The 15,298-nt window shown below is 45.2% G+C and overlaps 1 protein-coding gene across 1 annotated transcript; it reads right to left on the bottom strand.

The window, feature by feature from the left end:
- Nucleotides 1-5,004: 5,004 nt before the first annotated feature.
- Nucleotides 5,005-11,535, bottom strand: SRGN (serglycin). Its single transcript, XM_067552941.1, has 3 exons — nt 11,408-11,535; nt 8,464-8,620; nt 5,005-5,937 (listed from the first exon to the last, which is right to left on the bottom strand). Exons 1-3 carry the CDS (start codon nt 11,496-11,498, stop codon nt 5,733-5,735), a joined length of 453 nt encoding a protein of 150 aa, XP_067409042.1. The 5' UTR covers nt 11,499-11,535; the 3' UTR covers nt 5,005-5,732.
- Between the last annotated feature and the right edge of the window lie 3,763 nt (nt 11,536-15,298).

Here is a 15,298-nt window from a genome sequence, read left to right as displayed (position 1 = left end):
GCGAGCCTATGGATAGAGACTCCCACCCCCTTCTGGGACCAGACCAACATCAGATAGGAGAACCGCAATCCCCCCCTCCCAGCGACTGATGGAAGGCTGATATGGCTGCTAGATGGGCCTTCAGGGAGGCCAGAGCCAGTCCCTGGGGCTTTAATTGTGGCAAGTGTTTCCCGAATCGCCTGCACTGGCGAGAGGCTTGGCAGAATATCCCAGGACTCCTCCCGGCAGGCAACAGCCACTTCCACTTACCCCGGTGCACAACCTGCATGGAGGGCTTCCTGCTACCTAGCAGGACTCACTGGACTTGTTCTGAGCGGCTCACTTGTCACCTTTTGGCCACCACTGCATCACTCCCTGAGGTGTCGAGGGGCCAGGTCTGGGCACTGCAGGTGACCGTGATCCTGGGAGCTAGAATCACGCTGACTCGGAGGCTCCCAAGGCAGGCGATCGAGAAGTCCAGCAGTATGCTGAACCCATGTTGGCATGGCCAGGCCGGGACAGTCGAGATGGCATCTGTTTAACCCCGCCTCGTCTTTAGCAGGACTGTATGCAGGAGGGGAAAGGTGGGAAGTGAATATGAAACTTTCTGACTGCTACAGACGGACGGCGTTGGCGATCGCCCCCACCCCTTGGCCATGGAGAGAGCAGCACTGTGGACACCTTGTGCTCCAGTCCGATATGGACAGATTCCCCTTGGGGGCACCCCCCTTCCAGACGGTCGTAGACACCCTCTGTGGGCGCAGCTGCCCATGATGGTGAGGGAGAGCGACCCCTTGACAAGGTCTGTCTCGTCGTTCATCACCATCGGAGGTGATCACCGCCAGGTCCTAAGGACCGATAGCTTCCCTTTGTAAGGCTGACGAATGGGCTCCCCCCACCTGTCGATGTAGTACATGGTCGCTGCACTATTTGTCAGCACCTGTACTGCCCTGCCCTCGATAAGGCGGAAGAACATTCTGCAAGTGCTGTGAGTGTTTCTCAGATCTTTACACTGGTGTGCCGACTCCTCTCCTTCCTTGGCCAGCCTGCTTGTGAGCCGAGGTCAGCACTGATACAGCACCTTACCCTCTGCTCGAGGCGGCCGATATCAGGGTAACTGAAGGGGTCTGTTCCGTGAACAGAACGCCCCTTCACCATCCCGAGGAATCGTTCACCAGTCTAGGGAGGCTAGGGCTTGCTGCTGTTGGTTTTTGGGTCCTTTTTTGGGGGGGGGGGGGAAGGGGGGGGGGGGGCAGAGGGGACCGTAGGTTCCCGGTGCAGAAGCTACCTGCTCGGACTGTATCCCGGGGCCGTGACTGAATCGGCCTAGGCGTCGGGCTACCTAGCCTCACCCCATAGGTGCAGGCCCCCCTGTGTCCTATCAGCTGTCGGTAACATTTGACTGTTGTCGTAGGGTACTTGTGCAGGTGGGCCATCCTGAGGGACACTGTCTCACAGCACAGCTGGGGCAAGAAGGTCTGGTCCCAGAGCAACCAGTCATGCCGATGCATTCCATAGGCTGCATCTGAGCTAATGTGAACTTTTGTGTGTTTACCAGCACGACCCACCAGCTGCAAGTGGCGCCTGATCGGCTCACACTGCTCTGGACTTGGAACCTGGACCTGCGTGGGCAAATCTTACACCCTCAAGCGCACAGCTACTGTTGCCAGGCCTTCAGTCAACACTCTCGGGGCCAAGAGACTAGTCATGGGGTAAAGACGTAAAGCGTTAGAGGGAGCCAACCCCTACGAAGTGAAGGAAGCGTTGAAGTTATGTGTCCCTGACATCCAGGGCAGCATGCTAGGCTCCTGTTTCCAATACTGGAGCTGGGGAGACCATGTGAGACTTGAGTCCCTTGTTCTGCATTTGTGAGACGACATAAGACTGCCACTGTCCTTAAATCCCCTCCCCCCCCTTTTTTTTGGGGGGGGGGGGGGGAGAGACTAGAAAGTACCTTGAGTAGGACCTCTTCTGCCATGCCCTCTGGGACCTTTCCCGCTGCTGCGGGCTGAGGTGGTCTCAACCTCTTGGATGTGGCATTGCCACTGAGAGGGGAGAAGGGGGAGGTGTTGAGGTGGAGGAGGGAGGAGACAAGCGGGGGCCCTAGCTTGCGGAACTATCTCAAGGACCCGGTGGTCTGAAGGCGTTCCAGCTCACATGAACCTGAAAGGGGGTATAGGCTAGGGCGCCGCCCTTGTATGCACCACCAGAAAGGGCCTTTTTTTAATTGCCCTATCACCGAAAGGACCCTTACTGAGGGCCTAAGGAGCCACTTAGGTCGGATGGTGTCTTTTAAACCCCCTGACTCTGTCCCATTGCCCTCAGGTCACGAGCCGGCCATGGCTGACACCTCTGCTGCTGCTGTCCCAGGGGGCCCGCCTGACACCCAACGGTCTGTGGCATGTAGCAGCCCAAGGAAAACAGAGAGTGGTCTAGGAGTCCTTGAGACCATGCAGCTTCGCCTCTATCCGAATGAAAGAGAAGGCTGACTTGTCCAAGGGAGGGCCCCGGATGGGCTGCTGGAACTTTTTGGGGCAGTCCAGGATTGCAGCCACTAACCCCTGGGCATGCCGATGGCAGGGGGTATGGCTCTGCTCACCGAATCAGCAGCAACTGAGAATGCCTGGAGTGCTGCTCCAGCTCCCGTGGTACCTTCTTCTGCAACTGTATACAGGTTTCAGCGCCTGCTGCCGGGCAGAGCCTCAGCAAGGCAGCTCCCTGAGTCCCCCAAGGGCTCACCTTCCCCTTGCTGGTAGTGCTACTGAATAAAATTTTCTCCAAACACATCTGGCTTGAAGTTGCCTTTGTTCTCTGGAGTAGAGGCCGGCTGCCCTGCCTATCCCTGTGGTTGGCGGCAACCACCAGCAGGGACCTGGGGCGGGGTGGTGAACAAGTATTCAAACCTCTTGGCTGGGGTGTAATACCCTTCTCAGCTCCTTTAGGCATCGGGCTACGGAGGAGGGGGTTTACCACAAGACCCTCACTATGTTACGCGCCCTTCTGTAGACCAGGAGGGCTACCACTCTGTGGAGCCCACTGGTAGTGCCTTAAAGGTTGCCTGTCGACCCTTTTGCTCCTTCGCCTCCAGCCCCAAGGCGGAGGCCACCTCTTGAGCAGTTCCCAGTGTGCCCTAGAATCAACCAGGACTCGGGAGCGTGTTTCGTCTGGGGGGAAGGGGCAGCTCTCTGCAGGTCACAGCACCTCTTCCTGCCAACAGGTGGTACCCACAGGAGTCCCTGCCCATGGGGCCAAGCCATCGTCCAAGGGCAAATGCTAGCCCTTTCCCTGTACCTGAGGTACTGACTGCATCCCCGAGGGATTGACGGACTGTGGTCCCCCCCCGGGAAACCCCCTAGACCTTCATATAGCCAGAGGGATGACCCTTGCCTCTGGGGGCCATCTGTCTGGAGCTTTGGCACCTTTTGTTGGTGGTTGCTCCCCCAAGTACTGAATCCCCAAAGGGACACTGAGGCACCATCAACAGACCACTGCTAGGGCTGCCTGAAGGGCTCTCACTGTGCAGTACCATCGCTCCAGAGAGCGACCCATCGACGTCAACGACCTCGACTACAAGGTTCATTGTGGGTGCCGTGGCCGTAGCAGGCATATGGACAACACTCCAGTGAGCATCATCCTGGTACCGAGGACTTTTTGCGCTCTGTATGCATCTTGGTGCTGAGTCCAAGCTCCAGCTCGGTGCCAAGTCTGTCTCCGGCCACCAGTTTGGCACAGCTTCGGTGCAGGGGGTGCGAACTCCTCAGTGTCGAGTCCATCTCCAGCATCCGCGTTCAGCGCTGCCTCGGTGTGAGGGGAGGGGAGGGCAAACTCCTTGGTGCCAAGCCAGCCTCCGGCCACTGCGTTCAGCACCGCCCGGTGAACTCCTCAGTGCTGAGACTGTCTCCGGTGACCGGGATCAGCGCCGCAGCCTTGCAGGAGAATTCTTCGTTGCCAGAGCAGCAGGCTGGACCTCACCTGGTGCTGGGGGTTGGTGGTCGAGACCAGTGTCAGGCAGGCGACTTTGCTTTCCACCTCGATGCAGTCGGTCCAGCGACCGTGACCTGAGATGACTTCTAGGGGAGCGTCCCTGCTGTACCCTAGGAAACTGGTCTGCAGGAGATCTTCCTTCCCGTGCTGGGGATCTCCTGAGCCATTCAGGGGGTCCCAACGCGGGCTTCCCCATAACACCAGCCCCTTCTCTCTTGTGGAGGTCTAGGCGGCAGAGGCGTTTGCAAGGCCAACAAGGCTCTTGCCGCCCTTCGGCACCGAAGACGACGGTGCTGGTAGGTGCCAAGGGGCTCCTCCACTTCCCGGAGTCAGGGGAGGCTCCCTGGCTGGAGCCGCTGGCTCAGGCAGCGGGTCTCCGTGATCCGACCTCGGTGTGGATCAGTGCTCCACCCCGCCTGCTCCGACAGTGCAGCGGAGTATCCACACTCTGAGTGCTGACTCCGTCCTTGCAGTGTCGAGTCGGGTCAGTGCCGACGGTGCCCTCTGCACCTCTGAAGGGCTTCAGGCAGTGCGGGGTCACTTAGCGGGAAAGCCTTCCCGCCAGAAGTGCACGGCTTGAAGCCATGACACCAGAGCATACCTGTTCCTTGTAAAGTCTCAGCTAGACTATCTCAAAGTCTCTAACTACTACTATAACAGTTAATAAACTAAGTAATTAGTTAACACAAAAAAAAATCCTTGTTTAAAGTTTAAAACACGGGGAATTAAGCATTTGCAATGCTAACGCAGGCAATTGCAGTAATCGTCACGGGCGGAAAGAAGGAACTTGAGGGGGTGTAGGGCCAGCAGCACCTTATATACCATGGCATGTGCACGGGACTCCAGGGGGTGTCGGAGTCGGCCCTATGGGATCTGCTAAAGGGAAAAAAGTTCCAGTAGCCGTGCATGGAAGCGTGCACACACCTATAGTGGAATGGACATGAGCAAGCACTTGAAGAAGAAACAAAATTGTCTGTTGTTCATTTCTATCCATATCTTGAGCACTGACACCAGCATTTAAGAAAAACATCAGTATTTGGTTCCATTTAAATTTTAATATTAGAATTACAACTGAGTAGATGCAAATAAGGAAATATATCCATCCAGCAATGTAAAATACAACAAGTGCAGTTGTTCTTTAATCACTTTTAATAAAAGTCACACAGAAGGAATGTAGAAAGGACCATGATTTTTGGACCTACAGCCCCATATCATTTAGACTAACAGGATACAGCCAAAATATTATTATATATTGTACTGAGGCCGACAGGGTGTTATAAAAAGTCCAATTGTTAAAGTAACATTGGATTAGTTATTTTGTAATATGGAATACATTTTATAATAGCAAATAATTAATTTCACAAATAAGTTTACTCATGCTTTATAGGGAAAATTATGTAGGGGAGAAAAGAAAAAGTCTGGGGAAGTGTACTTTTAGTTACATTACTTTGTATGTCTATGACTCATGGATTGCTGCTTGAGTACACATACCTCATTTTTTGCAGTCATTTTCTTTTCTATACTACTATTTGTCTCAAGCAAAACTATCATGGATCTTTTAGATTCCATTTTCCCATGATTTCAGAAATATTCCAAGCTTAGATATAGAATGCACATATAAAGAGTAAGGTCACGTTTAATAAAGACTTTTTAGCGAAGAAAAGCAATAAAGATTATAAGGCACTTTTGTTGGTTTATAATTTTTATAAAACTGTTTGTCCGAAGAATCATTTAGTTATACAGCATAGAAGAAGTGCTGTAATCCATTCTTACAGGATTAAATCTTCATTTGTTAGTTCCTGCTTCAACTCCAGTTTTTGCTTCATCCCAGAAGATGACAAGTTAGGATATTCAACATTGTAATAAATTCCTGACCCAGATTCTGATTCTGTTTCAGGTATGTCTTCAGCCCCAGATCCAGATTCCTCCCCATAAAATGGGGAAATACTAGGTTGCTCCTGAAATCTCTTCATCCTGAAAAATACAAGATGAATCACAATAAAACTTACCCATATGGACAAACGGCATTGTCCCATTCTGTTTAACACTCATCAGCTGATACTGAACTGAGCTGTTTCTCAATGAGAGGCAAGGTGGGTGAGATATTTTTTATTGGACCAACTTCTGTTGGTGAAAAAGACACGCTTTCGAGCTGAAGAAGAGCTCTTTGTAGGTCTGGGAAAGATACTCAGAATCTCACAGATAAATACAAGGTCAAACAGAATATGTGCTAACTACATGTACTAAACTAAGGCTATGTACACACTACAGCTAGGTTATGTTGCTCAGGGGTGTGAATAAGGGTATGTCTTAACTGACGGCTGCAAATTCACCGCTGTCAGATCGATCTATCCAGATCAATTGAGCGGTCAGTGAAGACCCGCTCAATCGATCTGGAAATCAAAGTGTTAAAACCACCCCCAGTGGCGTAGCGCTGTGTCGACGGGAACGCATTTCCTGTCGGTGCAGTGCAGTGAAGATGCCACATAGAAGAGAAGTTATGAAGTCAACGGAAGTTATGCAAGCTACTCTGCATAGCTTGCAAAACTGTTGACTGCTGCCGAATTCAAGGTAAGTGTAGAGTAGGCCTAAGTGACGTAAGTTACACCGACCTAAGCGCCAGTTTGTGCAGCACTATGTCGGTGAGAGAGCTCATGGGGTCTGAAGTAACTAAGTCAATGGAACAAGGGTGTAGCTACGAGTGGGCCTGGGTGTGGCCTACCCAGGTGGGGCTCACCCACCCAATCTGTTGCTTCTGCTACCAACGCTCTGCTTACGTTACCCTGGAGCATCAGGTAGCTTTCGGCTGGTTGCTACCCGAACTTCCTGCAGCAGGAAGTTTGGGAAGCGATCAGCAGAGACTCACTAAGCTGCGTGAAGCTCCAGTTGCCAAGGTAACTGGAGCATCCGGCAGATTAGTTTTTCTACCCGGTCACTTCCCAAACTTCCTGCTTCCGGTCACCCGAGTCAATCACCGGCCCTGCCGGTGAATCACTTCTGGCTACGCCCCTGCAATGGGAGAGCATCTTAGAGCATCTGCACTAGCAGGGCTACAGAGGTGCAGCTGCATTGGTGCAGCTGCGCCGCTGTAAGCTCTGTAGTGTAGCCATAGCCTAAGAGACCATTCCAGGTGAAGTGGCCTGTTAACACCCCTATAGTCACAGGACAAAAAGAGGGGTTAGAAGATAACAGATTGTTGTGATAAGCCATAAATCCAGTGTCTTTATGAACATGATATTTAGTGTCTAGCAAAGTTATGAATTGAAGCTCCCAGGCTCGTCTTTTGAAAGTCTTGTGCAGATTTTCTCAATGTGAGGCAGAGATGGGACCAGCAGCACCAAAAGAAGTAGCATGGCTTACAGGCAGCCCTGGAGAAAGAAGGAGTGGCTCCCAGATGGGAATAGGCAGAAGAGGTTTTGACTCAGAAGGCCAACCCAGCCACTCCTCCCTAGGATCACAGACCCTTCTTTCCTGGTACAGTGCCCTTTTGGACCAAAATCCTTATATCCATTCCTTAAAGAGTTTACACTCCTCAGGATTAGCCAGAGTCCTAACCCTTAATGGTAGGTGAATTAAGATCAATAAAAGAAATTACACAGCATGTACTCAAATTGAGAATTGACTGCTACAAGAAGTCAAATACCATCAGTGGATTTTTTTAAAGGAAAATTTTATGTCCAGCAACAGTTATGGTCATACAAGCTAAAATAATGGCATTCAAGCCTCAGGTTTAAAAACATATGCTGATCACCAAAGATGTCAGGAAACAATATTTCTGTTCCCCATTGCCATACATAGTATTGTACAAGTGGCTAGGTGTTCTGCTGAAGACAGGGCCAGGATTGTGCCCTCCTTAGAAGCATCAAGGATTTGTCAGTGCATGAGACAGAATACCAGATTAATGGGGTATTTGAACTAATTGATTATGTCAAAACCTACACAATATACCAGTTTGTCTCCTTTCATGATCATATTTCACTAAAATCTTTCTCAGTCTATTTTAAATGTCAAAAGCTTAGTCATGTTTGTACTATCACTTTTAAAAATTAAAACTTTCAACATGCAAAGGAAAATCAAATGCATAACAGTCTCTCTTTATATCTATATCTATTTTATAGATTAGATTAGATAATATAGCCAAAACTAATACAGGGTTCAAAATAGAATTAGATAAGTTCATCGAGGATCAATGGCTATTAACTAGGATGGTCAGAGATGCAACACCATGTTTTGAGTGTCCCTAGCCTCTCTTTGCTAGAAGCTGGGAGTGGACAACAGGGGATGGGTCACTCTATGATTGCCTGTTCTGTTCATGCCTTCTGAAGCACCTGGCACTGGCCACTGTCTGAAGTCAAGATACTGGGCTAGATGGACCATTGGTCTGATTCTAGTATGCCATTCTTATGCACATTAAAAGTAAAAGATGTATGTGCCTTAGCTAGGAATACTGAAAGCGTATTGATGCCAACCATAAATACAGAAGAGAGTTCATTTACTTACAGAAATAAATCAGCGTTGGGAGGGAGGATTCTGTTAGCTCCACTTTCAGGAATTTCAAACAATGGTCCTTTTTCTTCAATGCAGTTAGCATTGTTCTGCATCTTACCCTCAAGTCTGCATCTTACGCTCTGTAATCTTGCTTTCTGCACTGGAACACCTGATCAAATTATTCGTACATTATTCATATGAATTACTGCAGTCAATATTATGGACTATTTTACTTTATGAACTCCTGATCAGGAAACTGGTAGTTATAACAATATGAATATATTTAGTGATTGCCCAACGATAAAAAATTCTGGCAAGGCATTTTTAAATTAACCCATATGTGATGGGGTGTACAAACCCCACACTGGGATTATTTTGGGCCCAGCCAGCCCTGCCCCGCCACAGCTGCAGCAAATGCTCCATCTGGTGGAGGAACTAAAAGAGAGGGAAAGCAGTTCATTTGGGTGGCAGCTGGAAGAGAGCAGATCTTCTGCAGCCCGCAGCTCCAGCAGCACAGCACCGAGCAGAGGGAAGCCTAGTGATTCTGACACTTCTGCCCCAAAAGGGCCCTCCCCGAGGGAAGGGAGGACCCATCCCAGAAATAATCAGAGAAGGGACCCTGGGGACCCTGGACATTGGTAATCCCCTCTTACTTATTTTATTTGGACTTCCCCAATAGGGGAAAGACTTGGACTAAGCTGACCTGGGTGGGAGTGACAAGAGGAAGTGGCCCAGACAGGGCAGCAGCACCTCACAAGACTGGACCCATGATTTCCACATTGTTATGAGTCTTTCCATGCTGTATGTTTTCTTTTCATACATATCCCTTTAATTCAGAAATCTACTCCTTTGTGTTATCATAAGAGACACGGAAAATCATCTAAGTGTTTCACGTAGAATTTCATTAATTTTGGAAGATGTGCCCATCTGGCTGTAATATGGGATTCAGGAATATTACTTAGTGATAATACTATGTAATGGTCCTCATTTGGGGTTTGGTAGGGAAGCATGGCCCAGTGGTCAAGGCATCAACCCATGACAACAGGGGGGTTATGAGGAGGGGAGCCTGGGCCCTCTCACTCCACCAGGCTCTGACCCAGGGCCGTTTGGGCTACCAGGGATCTGGCAACCGAGCTATGGCTGCCGGGTGCCAGAGTTTGCGTGGAGGCACACAGCTTTCCTGTGGATTGCCCTAGCCTCCAGCAGATCCCCCAGAATCTGCCAAAAGCAACTCTAACCTTCTGAACAGGACAATACAGAGGTAATCTCCATTAAAGGATCCTTACAGAGATTTCCTCCCCATACCTCGCCCTGGGATCTGCCCATTAATAAGGCCCTGTAGCATAGACTTCAATGCCTATAAATTGACTTTTGGGAAAGTAGCTGCTGCAGTTGTTTACTAAACACTTTTCAGATGCTCTTTCACTTCCTCTCCTCCCACAATGTCTAATCTACATTCACATCTAAGGCTGCAAAAGCTTTCTTAAAAAAATTTCAGCGGTGCAAAACAAAAAACAAACCAACCAACCAAACGTTTGAAGCCATCAAAAATACATTTAGGATTAAATGTTAACCCTTCTTTTGGTATTATTAACTAATTGCATCTGAAGCCTCGTGTTATATTCTCCTTCTTTTGGTATTTTAATTTCATTTTGTTTTTTGGGAATGTCTCTTTTCCATAATTACAGTTTCTTGTAACATTCTCTGTTAACATACTGTATTGAATCACCCTTCTGATGCACACATTTCTATTACAGAAGAAAGAATGTGTTTGGAGAGATACGTATAGCCATTACTTTATGTCTCTCTCATAGTACCTTTTTCCTTTTCATTGTTTTCTTCTGTTTGTATATTATTAAAAGTAAAGTCTGTTTATAATAATTGTAAAAAGTAATATGTACCACACCCAGAGTAATTTGTGTGCACAAAAAAAAAAAAAAATTAAAAAAATCAGGTAATAATCACACAAAGAAACAATTATTTAGGATGGAAACCCTGCTAGATATCTAATTAATACATATCACTGTGATAATATCTCTACAGAAAATATACATATATAGCTTGAAAATAGATGTGTCTTGTAAGAAATAAATCCAAATATCTGCGTCATTGTGAATCAACATTTCCTTTTAGTTGTTATAGTGAATTGTGTTGTAATTTTTGCTGTTTTCAGTAAAACCCTTAATTTCCCCATACTTACACAAATTTCCTATTTCCCCATAAAACAAGTGAAGCCATAATGTGGGACATATACATCTTCTCAAATATTTGCTTAAATGTTAAGACCTTACATTCAACAATCAGTTAAAAGCTCAGACAAAACCGCTAAAGTCAGTGGGTTGCATGGGTGTTAACTACTATGGACAAAATTGGGCACCATAGTATGCTTTTACAAAGTAACATTCTGTCATTTTACATACTATCTGCTAGTGATTTATTAGGCTTACTATTGATTGAAACAATTCCAATAAAGGTCTGCTTGAAGTCCTTACTTCCTGAAATTAAAATCCATTTTAGGATTGCTGTATTTCAGACTCAGCTGAATGAAAAATCTGCAGGTTACAATGTTCATAGCATGCTGTTGGTATATTCCAGCCACTACAAAACAGTTGGTTAAGAAGTTATATAGAACTTCTGTAACTTGCCATGTCCATCATTTAAATGTTTTTTATAAAATAAATTCTAATGCTAACTACACATAATGTCTGTATAAGGAGGACAGGAAAGATTCCACTTGCCAAAGGCAATTTTCTCACCAGTTGCACTGCACAAAAAACTTATCTTGATGGAAAGTTTAACAAAAAAAAAAATTGCATTTTATGAAACATAGATTTTATTATTTCTACTTCAAGGTCAATTACAAGTATTCTTCTTTAAATTCAATAGTCACTTACTTAGCCTATGCTACATAGTTTAGAAAGAGGATTATAGAAATAACAACCATTCACAGTTTTACCTTGTGCTGTGTATCCCATAAAGAGGATTATACAAACAGCCAGGAAAATCCTCCCGTTACGTCTGACAAGAGTCTGCATTTTGGCTGGCATTCCTCTACACTCCACCACCCTTCACCACGGCTTCACGCTTAGGAAATAAAACGAGGCAATGAGATCGACTTTTAGTAAAGGTTTTCAAAACCTCAAACTCAACCCATAACCTGCGTCACAATTTCCTGACTGAAGTGAGACATCTACAATAAAAGCCCATAGTCTAATTTCAAGGTTCTTACTCAGACAAAAATTATCACTGACGTCAAGAGAAGTTTTGCTTGAGCAAAGACAGTGGGATTGGGTTCTCAGTAAGCACCATAATAAAAATGTTATTTCAGCTATTAGAAATGAGGGCCCAGAAGAATGTGACACAATCCTGCCTGTCCACAGACTTTCCCCTAAATATATAGTACCTATATAGATTTGTGCAGATGTCCTGATTTTATAGGGACTGTCCCGATATTCAGGGCTTTGTCTTATATAGGCACCTATTACCCCCTACCTCCTGACCCGATTTTTCACACTTGCTGCCTGGTCATGCTAGACTACCTGCAAACATGTCAGATATCAGAAGTCTACTGTACATTTGCCACTCATAGTAAAAAAAAAAAAAAAAAAAAAAAAAAAAGGTAAGTTTGATGATATTGGAAACTTTCAGGCAACTGCAGTGTTGCATTGGCTGGCAACAAAGACTACATTTCCTGTCCTAAAGCAAGCTTTGATAAGCTTATTGTTTGTAGCAGGATCAGTGTGAAATGTGAAGCTGACACAGTCTACAAAACTCTCACTTTGCAAAAACTCTTAAATTCAGGGTTTGTATTCCAACTGCTTTTTTATTTTTTGGAGGGTGGAAGCCTGGACCTACATAATAGGAATGAGGAGAATTTTTTCAGAATATATCTAAAATAAATCTTAGTAGATATTCCACCTGAAAATTTCCAGTTGGTTCCAGTTGCCAGCTAGGTTTTAAAACAATATGTCACAATTCCCAAAATAACTGCACCTCTAATCCATGCATGACCTCTTTGGGAGCACCTTGTTTAGGTTTCAAGCCTCTAGCCATCACCTTTCTGGGACAGGATCACAATGCACTCGCTCCAGACTGGGGACTTGGGCTGCAGATTCCTGGAATTCACTGTGATTCTCTTAGCCTGTCTCACTGTAGTTCAGCACCTGCTGTTCTGTTCTCTCAATAACAGCAACAGAGTTAACTAGTGAGCAGACAGCTTTCATAAATCAAAGTATTATTTACTCAGAACAAAAATATTACAGATAAAACATAATAAAAAACAAATAGTTTATTTTCTAGTTTACCAGGAAGGCAGCCGTCTTGCACATGGGGACTCTGTAGAATAAAAGTACCTGAGGCACTTCTCATGTGGTCTGCCATTGTTGATCGCAGTTTCATGTCAGTTCCCAGATCAGGACAGTCTCCTTATATAGTTTACTGTTTTTTGTTTGCCATGCCTTTTGAACCAGTACAATCAGTATATGTGCTATTTCCCTTGTGTCTGAAACTTCCACAGACTTGTTACCTGCATTAGAAATTTGCATTAGTTACCCCCTAGTGATTTAGTTGGTGAGTTTAGTTTAGAATCATTTAGTTAAGTGGTTTTAAACCTTTCCAGACTACTGTACTGCTTTCAGGATTCTGATTTGTTTTGGTTATTCCCAAGTTTCACCTCACTTAAAAACTGCTTACTTACAAAATCAGACATAAAAAGACAAAAGTGTCACAGCACACTGTTACTGAAAAACTGCTTACTTTCTCATTTTTACCCTATAATTATAAAATAAAATAAATTGGAATATAAATATTATACTTACATTTCAGTGTATAGTATATAGAGTAGTATAAACAAATCGTTGTCTGTATAAAATTTTAGTTTGTACTGACTTCGCTAGTGCTCTTTATGTAGTCTGCTGTAAAACTAGGCAAATATCTAAATGAGTTGATGTACTCCCTGGAAGACCTCTGTGTACCTCCAAGGGTACGTGTACCACTGGTTCAGAACCACTGAGCTCACCCATTGACCCAGGAATACAATCACTAAAGATACATATAACATATAAAGGTGATGCAATAGTCTTTGGATATTCCATGTGTCCATAGCACCTGTCACATCTCTATATAATAGTCTTTGAATATTCTGTGTTTCCACTGCATTGCATCTGTCACACAGAACAATGGGTCTACTACCTGGTCGAGTAGTTCCTACCTGCTTATCCCCTAGCAGACTTCTACAGAAGTCACTACAACACCAACTGAGATCATGTAAAGGACTCACTCCCCTAACTTGTAGGCAGGACATGGCGCTTCAGTGTAGTACAATTTATGGCTGCTGTTCCACCCCAGAGTCCGGCATAGCAGTGGAAGCTGTTCTGCACCTCCAAATAAGGTGTGAGTCATTGTACCTACATATTACCATCCTCCATCCAGTCCCCCAACCACCTCCTACCTGCCTAGGTGAGCTGGTACAGAGATACTCCCCCACCTTACACAGCCACTCCACCCACATCCCCTCACAGAGCACCCCACACACCTGAGTGAATCTCAGAATAATTCCTTAGCTTTTTATGGGTAATGCCAATTATTTTTACTCTAAATAGTCTTACTTTTGTCTTTACTTTTACTGATGGGTCCAAAACAAAACCCCAGATTAAAAAACTCAAAACTACTTAGCATATATAAACACACACACACACACACACACACACACACAGCTGCAGAATTACTTTATGTCAAGGCTTTCCATTATAGAAGCCAGCAAAGTGGACCTCTGGCTCTTTAAATAAGTGGTGTTCTTTTCAGATAAGAACTTGGACCTTTTTCAGTACCACATTTCAGACCAGAGTGTTTATTTTGACAGACTGCTGCTTACATAAGGAAACAGCCATGAAAGCACAAAAGAAGTCTATGGAGAGAAGGGCAAAAATCCTATTAATAATTATAATTTCATTTCTTGTATGAAGTTCAATGTGATCTTTATCTGAATGCCACATGCCTATTTCCTAAGTTCTATAGTAATCATAAACAACATGCATGCCCTTGCACTTCCTGGAAGACAACAGATTTTAGGTGTCCCTTTTCTCTTGAGATTTTGAATAGTTTTCAGAAATCACAGGCCATAAAAGCCGATAGCTGCCAATAAAGAGAGAAAAGCAATGAGCAAGAAAAGACGTCTCAATGATAATTAAGAGCAAATAACTAAGAAGGAAAAACTCTAAAGGATTTGATTTAGCATGGGGGATCAACAACATTCGGGTGACCACATGTCCCGATTTTATAGGGACAATCCTGGTATTCAGGGCTTTTCTTATATAGGTGCCTATTCCCCCCCATCCCTGTCCCAGTTTTTCACACTTGCTAGCTGGTCACCCTAAACAAGATGGAAGGAACAGTAAAGAAAAACTCACAACTATAATAGTGCATGTTTGCAGGAGTGGGGGCTAAATGCACAAGTTGAAGAGCATTGCTAGAGCTCTGTTGAAATTATCCCTGCCCATATTCTTCAAACATCTACTAAGTGGTTTGTTTGGATAATTCTAAATACAAGGTGTACGCTCTTAGACTTGATCCTTGGTAATAGATGCTAAAGAATTCATTGTACTTGAAAAAATTATTAATTCATTACATAAATAAATTATAGGATTTCCTAGAACATAGGAATCACTAAAAGGTGCTGATCAGCACATTACTGTTATGAAAGCAGTGATTAGGACAGAAGCATTAAAATACTTAAGCAGTCATGTACAATACCCACCTTCCATTTTCACGGCACTAAAACCGCCATAACATTAGTAGCTTCAGATGCAGACAGAGTTGTTTCTCGCTAAGAACCTATGTAACCCATATT

This window comes from Emydura macquarii, unplaced genomic scaffold (genome assembly GCF_026122565.2).
Source record: "Emydura macquarii macquarii isolate MOO-44397 ecotype Brisbane River unplaced genomic scaffold, CSIRO-AGI_Emac_v2 contig_1390, whole genome shotgun sequence".
In the NCBI taxonomy this organism is placed as follows: Eukaryota; Metazoa; Chordata; order Testudines; family Chelidae; genus Emydura; species Emydura macquarii.
Note: the sequence above shows the minus strand (reverse complement) of the source record. Positions and strands in the feature narration are given on the sequence as shown.

Coding starts and splice junctions, on each gene's coding strand:
- SRGN (XM_067552941.1), bottom strand. CDS start 11,498: ATGCCAGCCAAAATGCAGACTCTTGTCAGACGTAACGGGAGGATTTTC. Junction 8,621..11,407: donor TATGGGATACACAGCACAAG/GTAAAACTGTGA, acceptor TAATTTGATCAG/GTGTTCCAGTGCAGAAAGCA. Junction 5,938..8,463: donor CCCAACGCTGATTTATTTCT/GTAAGTAAATGA, acceptor TGTATTTTTCAG/GATGAAGAGATTTCAGGAGC.